A 13533-nucleotide genomic window follows, 5' to 3' on the forward strand; every position below is an offset into this window, starting at 1 on the left:
GGGCACCCACAGTAGACAATGGATGGAGGCGTGGATGTGAGGGAAGGACCAGCAGCGACTGGAAAGGGTACAAGGAAGTCTGGGACCGTTGAGCTGGTTATTTGAACAAATGGCCTGGCAAGTATGGGGGGGGGGGGACTCGAAGATGACGCTACTCTTATCAGGAAGCAGCTGCCCACTCGTTCGCACATTCGGGACTGGGATAGGGAGGTTGGGGCCTGACAGCTGCCTGTTAGCTCAACCCCTTCCTCCCAAACAGGAATCAGCATTGAAGGTTCTGGGGACAGATGGTCTCTTTCTCTTTTCCTCGCTGGACACTGACCAGGATATGTACATCAGCCCGGAGGAATTCAAACCCATTGCAGAGAAACTGACAGGTACCGGAGAAGCTGGGGACTCTCGGGCCTTGCATACCAGGTGGTGTCTCCCTACCCAACCCCACCACCGCCACCACTACTTTCTGGCTGGTGGGTGCATGGGCTGCTTTGCACCCAAACCCATTTCAATCATGGTTGTGAATGCTAACACTGGCATTAGTCCATAACCTCCCAGCCACATCACAGACGTGAAGCACTTGGTGGAGATTCAGCCTTTACACCTGGCGCGGGCCTGGGGTGGTGGACACTGTCTTGCTAGGCTTCAGGAGATGGAGACACCCACTTGCCAGGCTAGGAAGCAAAGAACCAGGTTAGACCTGGCCATCTGATTGTGGGGGTCCTGCCCTGGCTCACAGGGTTGGACATTCAGACAGGCTGTGTGCAATGGCCAGTATGCAGGTAGTCACCAAACAGGAGCCACAGCTGTTTCCACTGCTCTCGGTGCTCTGTGATTCCTAGCACCTGCCAGTCAGTGCTGCCCAGGTGCAATCGTTAATTTTCTTAAAATGAAGAGCACTGTCCTCTCCCACCCAAGCCGTGTGTCGGTGCACTTGTGAGTGTGGGTGTGCGTGTGATGGTCAGAGGACAGCTTTAAGTATCAGTGTTCCAGTGTCTTCCACCATTTGTTTGAGGCAGAGTCTCATTAGCCCAGGACTCCTCTACTTATGCCAGGCTGGTGGCCAGCAAGCGGCCAGGGATCCTCTGGTCTCCACTTCCCCTCTCACAATGCTGGGATTACAGGCATATGCGACTCTGCCTGACTTTTTACATGGGTTCTGGAGATCTGAGCTCATGCTTGTGAGGCAAGTTCTTTATCAAGTGAGCCGTGCCACTGTCACACCCCTGCAACTTTTGGAGATAGTGGAGATTGAACATATAGCTTTGCTTGTGCTACTCAAATGTTTTGCTGCCGAGCTAAGTCGCATAGGCCAGGCAGGCCTCTGGCTTGCAAGCCCCCTGCCTCAGTGTCCCCAGTTCCCTCTTCTGTTCTCAGACTTATCTTAGGCACCCAGCTGGCCACCAGCTGGTTGTGGAAGCCTGTCATGGGGTGAGAGACAGGGAGGAAGAAAGCAATTACTTTCAGGGGCAGGTACACCTTAGTACCCTTGTGGGCTTGCCAGCTTTCAGGGATGAGGACGAAGGATGGTCACTTGCTGGCCCAGGATGCTGTGATCATTGCTGGAGGAGGACATGCATTTTCAGGTGAAAATGCAAATTTTAAAAGATTTCTGTGTTTGCACGTATGTCTCCATGTATGTGCACCATGTGGGTGAAGTACCTTCTGAGGCCAGAAGAGGGCATCAGATCTCCAGGAGCTGGAGTTAAAGTTTTGAGCCACCATGTGGGTGCTGGGATTGAACCTAGGTCTTCTGGAAGAGCAACCAATGTTCCTAACCACCAGCCCCATTTTTTTGCGGAGGAGGGGGAACTTCAAGACAGGGTTTCTCTGTGTCACAGCCCTAGCATCCTGGAACTTGCTCTTTAGACCAGGCTGGTCTTGAACTCACAGAGTTCCGCCTGCCTCTGTCTCCTGAGTGCTGGGATTAAAGGTATGTGCCACCACCACCCAGCACAGTCCCATCTTTTAATTTTGAAATAGAGTCTCACTAAGTTGCCCAGGCTGGCCTTCAGCTCACTCTAGAGCCCATGCTAGTCTTGAACTTTGGAATCTCCTGCCTCAGCTTTTCAAGTAGCTGGGATTATAGGTCTATACCACCCTATCTGGCTGTTTTTGTTTTGTTTTGTTTTGCGAGAGGGTCTTTACAGCAGCAACAACAAAGGCTTGAGCCACCAAGGCCCAGTTGTTCTTAATAATTATTACTACAATCATTTCGTATGCAAGGCAAACTAATAACAACCCTGCATAGCCCTCCCTTCCTTTCTCTGATGTTCTGATTGCTGTTTTAAAATTCTACTGGTCAAGGTGATGGTCCACACATATAATCCCAGCATTGAAGAGGCAGAGAGGGAATAGTAACACAAATTTAAGGCCAGCCTGATCTACATAGCAAGTACCAGGCCAGCCTAAGACCTTGTCTCAAATAAATAATAACAACAACAAAGGTTTTACTTCATTGATTTGCAGATAAGGAAATAACAGCAATCATATAAAATTGTTTATTATTAGTGTGTTGTATATTTACATGCACACATGTGTGTGCCATAACACACACCTGGAGCCAGAGCACAAGTTTTGGAAGTTGGTTCTCTTCCTTGAGGCAAAGCCTCTCTTCTCTTTCTTTCTTTTTTTTTAAAGATTTATTTATTTATTATGTATACAGTGTTCTGTCTGCATGTATCCATGAAGGCCAGAAGAGGGCACCAGATCTCATTACAGATGGTTGTGAGCCACCATGTGGGTGCTGGGAATTGAACCAGAGTCCTCTAGAAGAGCAGCCAGTGCTCTTAACCTCTGAGCCATCTCTCCAGCTCGCTCGCTTTCTTTCTTTCTTTCTTTCTTTCTTTCTTTCTTTCTTTCTTTGTTTCTTTCTTTCCTTCCTTCCTTCCTTCCTTCCTTCCTTCCTTTCTTTCTTTCTTTCTTTTTAAGACAGTGTTTCTCTGTGTAGCTCTGGCTGTCCTGGGATTCACTCTGTAGACCAGGCTGGCCTCAAACTCTCAGAGATCTGCCTGCCTCTGCCTCCCGGGCGCTGGGATTAAAGATGTGCGCCACCACTGCCTGGCTGATGCCGAGCCTCTCTAGTTTTGTCTGTGTAGCACATGTTCAGGGATAGAAGTCAGATCAGGCTTATGAGGCAGGCGCTTTTACTCACCCAGTGTTGCCTAGCCATCTTGCCAGCCCAGGGTTACTGTGGACTGGTAGTTAAAAGGGCAGTTTTCTGAGTCTCACCTCTGGAGGGTCCACTCACTAGGCAGAGATGGGCTCTGAGCAGCTGCAGTGTGAAGAGGGGGCCTGGGTGCTTCTGATGACTATGGTTGGTGGGTGCCTATGATGTGCCCTGTTCAGCTCGGCTAGTCACCAGTGCCACCAAGGGCCAGGCATTGTCTATGTACCTTCATCTGCCCTCGGGAGCTTCATTCTGTCATAGACGACCATGCTGTCATTGCTTCAGAAGTCAGCTTTCTTCCCCTAAACCCTGCATCCTGGCTCCATCCACATGGGAAATATTATGGGAAAACTGAGAAAAGTTAGCCAGCCCTAAACTCCTCATGCGGGGAGGCCAAGCCAGCTGGAAGAGCAGAGAGAAACAGGTCAAGTCTCCGTCCACCAGTGCTCATCCAGTGACATCATAGCCTACAGTCTTGCTTTTCTTTTTGCCAAGGTTCTCTTGAATGAGTCCCTCATAGTCCCCTAAGATCCAGAAAAGGGTCATAACTAATCATGAATTCAGAGTGACACAGGCCTGACTTTGAGTCCTGACTCCCTCCTTGCCTAGTATGTGACACTGGGGAAGTGACTTCATCTCTGCTTATTTGTGAAATGGAATTGCTAATAACATCTACTCCTGGGCTATGCTGGAAGTAGAATCTGTCAGTGTTTGTCACTTTGATGACTGTTAGTTACTAGCCCTGTCCCAAGCCTAGCTCCCTCATCACAGGCATCCTGAGAGAAGTGAGGCCTGGAGCACTGGGCAGGGCCTCTCCAGCCACCTCTGTACCATAGGGTCAGTTCCCGAGGCCAGCTACGAGGAGGAGGAACTGCACCATGACCCCAGTGAGGAGACTCTTACAATAGAAGCCCGATTCCAGCCTCTGCTCACAGAGACCATGACCAAGAGCAAAGATGGCTTCCTAGGGGTGAGTCGGGGCACGGGAGGGACGGCTAATGTCAAAACTGCCTGTGTGTACTTGCTCCTGAGGACAGGCCTGTGCCATCTTCCTCACCCCTGCCGGTGTCCTCACTGTATCCAGGAAGCTGAGCTTGTTTTCTAGTTCAGTCTGGCTGGAGAACCGGAGGGAACTTCAGGAGCTTCTCTCTACACAGGGAAGTCTAAGAGAGCTTCCTGGCATGGGTGACATCTGACAGAGGCTGTCTCCTGGGACAAATGGGTGGGCTGAAGCAAAGAGCTAGAGTCATGGAGCCCTGGTGATGGGCACTTTCTGTCTGTCTGTTTCCTGGACCCCTAGCCAACTCCCAGCATGCAGCAGGTGCGTAGTTCAGCATCTGGCAGTCAGCGTCTGGCGGGGGCTGTGGGGAGAACAAGCCCCTGAGAGAGAGGAGGGAGGAGACAGACCTGTGCTTGTGGTGCCAGCAGCATCTGCTCAGCAAAGCCCCACTTCTGCATGAGCAAGAGCCTGTGGCAAAGGACGGCAGCAGGCCAGGGGGCAGGCGTGGCTGGCCCAGGGCCTGTGAGTGGCGTGCTGGCTAATGGGACAGTGAGAGAAGAGGCTAGATTGCTGAGTGCTTGCTGAGTGCGTCTGTCTGACTTTTTAGCCTGTGCTCTGCAGAAGGCCTCAGGGAGTTGGTTGTGAAATCAGTTTTGTGCTTTCCAGGCTGGGGGTAGGGACTGCAAGCAGACCAGTTCCTACCTGGGTAGAGGCAGGGGATGGATGGAGGGAACAGCCTGGAGGATACAGAAGGGGAAAGAGGAGGGTGTGGCTGCTGATGGAAAGCGGGGAGCAGAGTAGGTGACTCAAACTCCTGGCTGAGGACTAGTGCTTGGTGTGCTGTTTGCCCAAGTGAGGGCTGTAAGGAGAGAGAGAATATCACCACTTGGGACACAACACATTGAGGTGGCCGGGACATGTGGGGCTGGAGGTTCTGTAAGTGGAAACATAGTTTCAGCTTTCCGTGGGAGACCAGGAGTGGAGGAGGGGTTAGTAGTGATAGCCCTACTCAGCAGATAGCTCCCCAGTGGTGAGAAGGGGTGGGATAGGAACCATGGGGGTCTCTGTACTCAGGGAGGTAGGGCAGTGCCCCAACCAGAACCCTCCTTTGTCAATGCCCTGCAGGGCTGGCTAGCCTATGAGCAGGACCAGCAGGCAGGCAGCTCAGCCTGGCCCTCCTTTGAGAGCCTGCCTGTTAGATTCTTCTGGATGGAAGCTCCTTGGACCAGTCTCCTCATCCCTCCTCCTCCTCCTCCTCCTCCTCCTCCTCCTCCTCCTCCTCCTCCTCCTCTTCCCCCTCCTCCTCCTTCTCCTCCTCCCTCCCCTCCTCCTCCTCCTCCTCCCCCTCCTCCCCCGGCCTCCCTCCAAGCCTGGCACTTGCCACTGTGTGTAGAGAGGGAGGGAGGGGCCTGCTGCCCAGCAAGGACTGGCAGTTTCCCAGTGGTCCAGATCCCCCAGGGGAGGATGGTGGCCCATGTCCTGGTATTGATGGTTTGAGGGGCACAGCACCTGCCTGTACCCATAAGACCATAGAGGGGCTACAGATGGCAGCGCCATAACAAGGAGTCATATACCTCCAGGATCCGCCTCTGAGCTCCTGGTACATGTCGATGGATAGCCCTGTGGCTGCTGACTGACGGCTTCTACCCACACACACTCTTCAGGGGGAAACTGGTGAGGGAAAGCCTTGCTCAGGGTCCGAACATGATGGGGCAGGTGACTCAAGGCAGGGTGTTCTCTGGGAAGTGGGCTACCTTCCACTTCCCCCGGGTTCTGCTCTTATCTCTGGAGTTTTCTGGATTTTTCATTTTTCTCCATCAGACTCACAGCATAACCCAAACTCTTGTCAGCTGTGGTTTCGGGGAAAGCAAGACTGCCTGAGGGGGCCTGGCACCTGAGGGGGCCTGGCACCTGGGTATGTGTGAGATGAGCTTCTCTCTGGCAGGACAGTGCTGAGATTATGGCCCATCTCTGAGGCATGACCTTCCCCATGATCCCTCTGTTGTTCCAGCCTATGGTCTGGCTGGGCTAGAGTGACATAACAGGCCATCCTAGAGCATTGGTTTCCCTGTCCCCAGGTCTCTCGCCTTGCTCTGTCAGGCCTCCGCAACTGGACAACTGCAGCCTCACCAACTGCAGAGTTTGCTGCCCGCCACTTCCGGGCCTTCCTGCCCCCTCCAGGTCAGGAGCTGGGCCAGCCCTGGTGGATTATCCCTGGTGAGCTGAGTGTCTTCACAGGCTATCTGTCCAACAACCGCTTCTACCCACCGCCGCCCAAGGACAAGGAGGTAAGGACAGCACAAGGAGATATAGGCTGCACCTGGCCCCAGGTCAGGAGCCGCCCTTCCTATCTGAACCCCAGTACCATGTATCTCCCCCTCTGGGCCTCGGCTTACAGATCTAGGCCCCGGGGTCCAACAGACCCGCCAGGGTCTTACTGCTGTCCCTAGGTCATCATCCACCGGCTTCTGAGCATGTTTCATCCACGCCCCTTCGTGAAGACCCGCTTTGCCCCTCAGGGCACCGTGGCCTGCCTAACTGCCATCAGCGACTCCTACTACACTGTGATGTTCCGGTGAGTGTCACCAGGCTTGGAAGGGTAGGAGAAGGCCTAGCCATTGACCCCCAGCTTTACCGCCTCCACCTAGTAGGCTCAGGCTCTCTGAGCCCTCAGTGGGTCAGGGGAGTAATGACTTCCTCAGAGGGCATACGATTGGTGAAAGATGTCTGAAACTTGCTTAGTCCTGAACTGGAACTGGCTGGTGGCCAGGGTGGTATCATCCACACAGAGGGTGGATATGGGACACACACACATAAACACGCGTGCACATGCACATACACGGACACACACACATAAACACGCGTGCACCCATCCTGGAGAAGCATGTTGAGGGGAGAGGGTTAGGACAAGGCTTCCAAGGAAGGCAGCACAGACACTGAGCCTTCGAGGGTAGTGGCATTTGAAGTGTGACCTACTTTCTTCCTGCCCCTGACCCCACAGGAGTTTGGCCAAGGCTCCATAGGCTCTGGGGGATTTGGGGGAGGGATCCAAGCTTAGCAACCCCCATTTCTCACAGGATCCACGCTGAGTTCCAGCTCAGTGAGCCACCTGATTTCCCCTTCTGGTTCTCTCCGGGCCAGTTCACTGGCCATATCATCCTGTCCAAAGATGCTACACACATTCGTGACTTCCGGCTTTTCGTGCCCAATCACAGGTAGGAACTGCCCCCCTCCCCCGCCCCACACAGCCTCAGCACCCTGCTACTGCTTTCTGCTGCTGCAACTGTTATCTTGTTCCCTGACCTCCGACAGCAAGGAGCCCAGAGACCCTTCAGTCTCTGCCATTTCCCTTGCTCTCCGGCACTACCACTTGGGGGTGGGGGGCACTTGTTGCTGACGAAGAAGAAGAAGAGGCAGCGTGAGGTAGCTAAGTGGTCCCCTATCTACTCATTAACATCTCCAAGCACTCTCTCCACCTCTCTGGGAAGCTAGCAGTTTGCCCATCGAGGCCCTAGAGCCCAACAAGCCACCTAAGGTCTTCACTGTCCCATAGTCGCCAGTAGGCCCTCCTGAAGCTGCTATATCTTATCCTCCTAAGACAGCCCAGCCTGGCTTACTTGTGCCACTGAGGGGAAAGTCAGTGGCTGGGCAGTGCCCAAGGGAGTCCAGGAAGGCTTCCCCAAGTTCAGGCCCTTGGGGAGTGCAGGAAGTGGCATGTGTAAAGCTTGAGGGAAGGCGGTCACCACAGAGTCTTGATGGGACATCTGCCAGCTATTTGCCACATCAGCAGATCCGGGGACTCGGGGGCTGGGGTGAAGTGGCAGGGGTGTGTGTGGCTTCAGTAGCGCCTTCCCAGATAGAAGCAAGCTTTTAGCAGGCCCGTGAATACCTGTGCAAGGCTGAGACCTGAGCTAGGAGTCCTGAGGCTCCAATTCAAAACTTGCTTTTGGTAGCAGTGGGCTGTGTGGCTGTGGGCAAGGCTCTGACCTCCCTGGGCCCCAGTTTCCCCACCTTCCAGATAGAAGACTGACTCCTGGCATGTTTTACCCCTGGAGCTTGGGGTAACCATGGTTGGGAGAGCCTGAACCCACTGTGAGAGAGAGGCAGGCCAGAGACACAGTAGTATACCTGCCCTCGTGAGTTTTGCCCAGTGGGTCAGTGGCTGGCCTCAGTGTACCTGTTTCGATGTCCCGGACTGAATAACACAGGAGGTATATGACCAGACAGGGTCTATTCCTTCTGGGGCTGTGTTTAAGAACCAGGCCTCAGGGACACAGTGAGGGTATTCAGTCACTTGCACAGAGACTATTGCTTGGCCATGGTCCTGGGGCTCCCCCGTGTGGCAGACCTCCAGATTGCACCGACCAAGCTAGACTGTTGTCCTCTGCAGGCAAGATCCAGCCTGGGAGGTTCTTCCAGGGACATCAACACCAACATAGTTCTAATTGCTGCCTTATCCTGTGTCCTGAAGCGAGGCACTGGCCACCTCTCTGCGCATAGGGTCATGAGCAGTATATGGGTCATGTTATGAAAGACCTTGTGAACTGTCTAGGCCTAACCCAGGCTCTGCTGTCAAAATTCCAGTGACATCTATGGAGTCTCGATGTCTCCCTCTGTTAATAGGACAACTGCTTGCATGAAATTAGGTGGCACCAACTGGACAGTGGTGGCGCAACCTTTAATCCCAGTACTCAGGAGGCAGAGGCAGGTGGGTCCCTGTGAATCCGAGTCCATCCTGGTCTCCAGAGCGAGTTCCAGGACAGCCTCCAAAGCCACAGAAAAAACCTGTGTCTGGGAGAAAAAAAAAAAAAATAGATGGCACCTGATGTGTGATTAATGGCTTTGATGGTGATGTTTTTTACCCTGGCCATGGTCAGGTCCCTGAATGTTGACATGGAGTGGCTGTATGGGGCCAGTGAGACCAGCAACATGGAGGTGGACATCGGCTACATACCCCAGGTGAACACTCAGGGGCCCCACCCAGATATATGCAGCTGCAAGGCCTCGCCCTGAGCCCCATCTCCCCACTTCTGCCAAGTAGACCATCCCTGAAGGTTTCTCAGAGCCCCTCTTTGAGACACCCCTCACCACTGACTTCCGGCCCAGATGGAGCTGGAAGCCATGGGCCCCTCAGTGCCCTCTGTGATCCTGGATGAGGATGGCAACATGATTGACAGCCGCCTGCCCTCAGGAGAACCCCTCCAGTTTGTGTTTGAGGAGATCAAATGGCACCAGGAGCTGAGCTGGGAGGAAGCTGCCAGGCGCCTAGAGGTGGCCATGTACCCTTTCAAGAAGGTGAGACTGGGCATGAAGGCCAGGAAGAGGCTCCATGAGGCCAAGGCTGGGAGCTGTGGTCTAGCTATGGGTACCGTGCTGGACCCTTGGGGTTCAGGGCCAGTGTGGGAGTGAGGCTACTCTCTCCTACTCTAAACTTGGAGAAGGGTCATGTGTTTCAGCCATGCCCCTACACACACACACACACACACACACACACACACACACACACACACAGGCACGTATGCACACACACTTGCACGCACGCACGTACGCACACTCACACGCACACGCGCGCACACACACACACACACACACACACACGCACATGGATAAATATGTGCTTCACATGTACAACCCCAAATAGGAGCCCAGCCACTGAGTGGTTTCTGTCTTGGTTTGACCACAGGTCAGCTACCTGCCATTCACGGAAGCCTTTGACAGGGCCAAGGCGGAGAACAAACTTGTGCATTCCATCTTGCTGTGGGGGGCCCTGGATGACCAGTCCTGCTGAGGTGAGGGAACTCCCCGGTCAGTTCTAAGGGAAAGCAGGGAACTTCGTACCCTATGGAATTGGGCACAAGGGGCTCTGGGACAACCAGGACTGGAGCCATGAGGACCTGGGCCACCTAGGACTGGATCCCAGAGGAGGTTTGCTGTGCTTGGGCTGAGCCTAAGTGATTATGCCAAGTTTAAAAGAAAAGGCCAAGCAGATGTGTTTATTTTTGGCCATTTTAGTTCAGTGACCTTGACCAAGCAACATCCCCTCCGAACCGGCTCTCTCCACAGTGAAATGGGCAGAGTGTACTGACTCCCGAGCCATGACGTTGGGTGTCAATGTGTCTTGTACTCTTTACTGTAAAGTAAAATCTCTGAATGAGAGAGGAAGCAGTGCCAGAAGCTGGGCTTGGGTTTCTTATCCAGAATATTCACCTTCTGGAAAGTTCTCTGGCACTTTAATTGCTGCCTCTGTCTGTCTTTGAACTAAATGTCCAACAGTTAGTTCAAAGTAGATTAACAGAAGCGAAGTGGGGGCGGGGGCGGGGGGCGGGGCGGTTGGAAAGCTTCTTGGAGAAAGTGACTTTTAAACTGAGACTCTGAGAGATGAGTAGAGGAGAGTTTGGGGTAGAGCATGCCTGTGTAAAGGCCCTGGAGATAGAGAACTAAGCGGGATTGAGAAGCTGTCATTGTTAACAAGCTCCCGGCCAGCCCACGATGCCAGTACGTTCATGTTGATCCCACTGCCGCCTTCATTTAGCATCTACTCCTGGGGGGGGGTGGGGGGTGTCTGTTCTTAGCTTTTTAACTGTGTCACTTCTTGAGACAAGGTCTTGCTCAGTAGCCCAAGTTAGCCTATAACTCACTCATCATGTAGCCCAGGCTGGCCTTCAAGTCATAGTAATCCTCCTGCCTCAGCCTCCTAGGTGCTAGGATACAGGTGTGTGCCAACCTATTATTTCACCTGGGTGCAGAGACATTCTGCAGCCCACGGGGTTTACCCAAACTGAGATCATTGCTGTAAAATCGGGGCTGCTCACCTGTGGCCTTGGCCTTGCCCTGAACAGGTTCGGGGCGGACTCTCCGGGAGACCGTCCTGGAAAGCCCGCCCATCCTCACGCTCCTCAATGAGAGCTTCATCAGTACCTGGTCCCTGGTAAAGGAACTGGAAGACCTACAGGTGAGCAGGGGGTCGGGGAGAGCAGCCTGTGGAGTGCCCCAGGATGGCACTAGGGCGGGTACCAGGAAATATCATTGTCCCCACAGAGCCAGCAGGAGAACGCGCTCCACAGACAGCTGGCAGGCTTGCATCTGGAGAAGTACAGCTTCCCTGTGGAAATGATGGTCTGTCTGCCCAACGGCACTGTGGTGGGTCCTGGGGGACAGGGCGCAGCGGGCGGGCGGGGACACCACGGGTGGTCCACCCCCTCCCCCCGAGCTGGTCTCAGCTGGTCTGAGACCAGCTCATCACTGGCATAGGGATCCTGAGCAGGAGATCCTAGAAGCATTTTGGGGGAAGGGGTGGAACATTGGGAGCGGGGGTGGGAAGGGATACAGAAAAGCACACAGTGGAGCAACAGAGCCAGCATGTCCCAAAGGGAACCTCATCAGTTCAGCAGACAAAACATGGCCCAAGGGAAGGCAGCCTGGACACTAGCCAGGGAAGGAGGGTGGAGAGGAATAGAGGGCCTGGCCTGAGCCAATGTTCCAGATCCCCTTCTCCCTGCGGGCTGCTTAGAGGGCTTGGCATCAGGTCGCAGCAGCTTTGGAAAACATGCCCATTTTCAGACTAGTAAAGCCAGACTGCAGAGCAGCTGCCCTTCTTCAATATCAATGTGGCCAGAGTGGAAACACGGGGCTACAGGAGGGTGGTAAGCTGGCCAGCCTGTAGGGGGCGGTAGCCAGGAGCAGGAGCTGGGGCTGGACAGAGGGGAAAGGGCGGTGTGCTTAAGGCTTCTGCTGGCCCAGGCTCAAGTGAGAAAAGCCCCTGGAAGTGTTGGGGAGCCAGGGAGTGAAGGCCTGGGGGGACAGTCAGGTGGCTCATGTGTGTTACAGGCTCCTACCCTGAGGTCCTAAAGACAAGGAGACAGGGTTTTGGAGAGACTCTGACTGGCCTTCATCTCACACTGCCATTGCTTAGTTTCCTCATCCATTCCTCACACATTTGCTTGTTCCCTGTATACCCACCCACCAAGCTCTGCAGAAAGGCAAGGACACGATGGCATTCTGGCTAGAGTAGAGAGAATCTAAGAAATCACACTGAGCACTGGGCATTGGGATAGGTGTTCAGGGGTCATGAGAACAGAAGGAAGGCCATTTGTAAGGTATAGTAGAAGAAAAAGATGATATTGAAGGTGGGTTTCTTGCTTAGTGAGTAAGGCAGGGAGGCATTCCCTCAGTAGAGGCCTACATGGGAGCTGAGGAAGAAGGGAACAGCCTGGCCTGGGCAGCTCTAGCCAGTGTGATCAGTGCTAGCTGTCTGATCTCAGCTGAGTGAAGCTGATGGAGCCTGAGATGGCCAGGGCACACATGGCCTTTGGCCTCCCCAGTTCTCCTCACCCGGCCCTTCCCCCAGGTCCACCACATCAACGCCAACTACTTCCTGGACATCACCTCCATGAAGCCTGAAGACCTGGACAACAAAGTATTCAGCTTCTCCTCGACCTTTGAGGACCCGTCCACAGCCACCTACATGCAGTTCCTGAGGGAGGGACTCCGGCGTGGCCTGCCCCTCCTGGAGCCCTAGTGTGCTTAGTCCTAGAGAAACTGGACCTGGTGAGACAGGCAGACAGGTTCCACACGTCCTGGAGCCATAGTGCCCTCTGTCCATTTCGCTCTGGAAATGGTCCCCACCTCATTCCCAGGCTTCCTAGAGAGCTCCAAGGCCAACTGAGGCTGCTCCCCTCACCTGGCCTGAATGATGGTGGTAGATGAAGGGGCCCGGATGAGCGTGTAAGTGAGCCAAAGGCCTGTTACCACTATCAGCTCAAGTCCCCCCATACATTCTGGGGTGATCTCTGTGGACCTTCCCACACAGTGACAGAGTTCAGGGCCTCAGTGTGAAGAATAAGGAATAGGCTGGAAAGACAGACTCCCCTTCTTTCTTGGTGTCCCCTCTCACGCCAAAGGAATCTAAGAGCTTGGGCCTGGGGGCCAGGCTGCCAGCCCCATGCCTGTTTGGAGCCTTCAATCCTGACCATCCCCCAGGCAGCTTTCTGTGGCCAGTGCCCCCAGCTTGGGGGTCAATGTCAGCTGGAAGACAGCAGTGGGGAGCCTTGCACAGAATCCTTCTACAGACGTGGAGACTATATTGTCCCACGGGCACCCTCCAGAGCACTTCATGGACCTGATGGCCCGAGCCCAGCCCTGTTTGGAAAGTTGGAGTTCACTGTGAAGTAGGTTGTACTTCAGCAATAGGGTTCTGGGGGGGGGAGGGGGGGGTCCTACTGCCTGCCCCAGCATAGGTTCATGATGGGACTGTTGGAGCCAGTGTCCCCAGGACACCTCCTACCCTGACCCCTACTCCACAGAAGTGGCGCCCAGCCAAAGACCACAGCCAGCACTGTCTAGGCCCCCAGGGTACTCTGGACACACTCAT

At 54.1% G+C, this 13533-nt stretch overlaps 1 protein-coding gene across 3 annotated transcripts in view; it reads left to right on the forward strand.

Moving 5' to 3' along the window:
* Selenon (selenoprotein N) overlaps positions 1-13105 on the forward strand; it is a 13480-nt gene extending 375 nt beyond the window's left edge. For 2 of the 3 annotated variants that reach the window (XM_035439523.1, XM_027399648.2), the window contains exons 2-12: positions 260-377; positions 4000-4133; positions 6242-6451; positions 6614-6738; positions 7241-7378; positions 9041-9122; positions 9270-9458; positions 9847-9952; positions 11003-11115; positions 11202-11303; positions 12511-13105. In XM_035439523.1, the coding sequence (XP_035295414.1) occupies positions 260-377; positions 4000-4133; positions 6242-6451; positions 6614-6738; positions 7241-7378; positions 9041-9122; positions 9270-9458; positions 9847-9952; positions 11003-11115; positions 11202-11303; positions 12511-12681 (1488 nt within the window). In that variant the 3' untranslated portion in view covers positions 12682-13105. The remainder of the gene's footprint in view (positions 1-259; positions 378-3999; positions 4134-6241; positions 6452-6613; positions 6739-7240; positions 7379-9040; positions 9123-9269; positions 9459-9846; positions 9953-11002; positions 11116-11201; positions 11304-12510) is intronic. The other variant, XM_035439524.1, reaches the window with a different exon arrangement.
* Positions 13106-13533: the final 428 nt, after the last annotated feature.

Source organism: Cricetulus griseus, chromosome 2, assembly GCF_003668045.3.
Source record: "Cricetulus griseus strain 17A/GY chromosome 2, alternate assembly CriGri-PICRH-1.0, whole genome shotgun sequence".
In the NCBI taxonomy this organism is placed as follows: domain Eukaryota; kingdom Metazoa; phylum Chordata; class Mammalia; order Rodentia; family Cricetidae; genus Cricetulus; species Cricetulus griseus.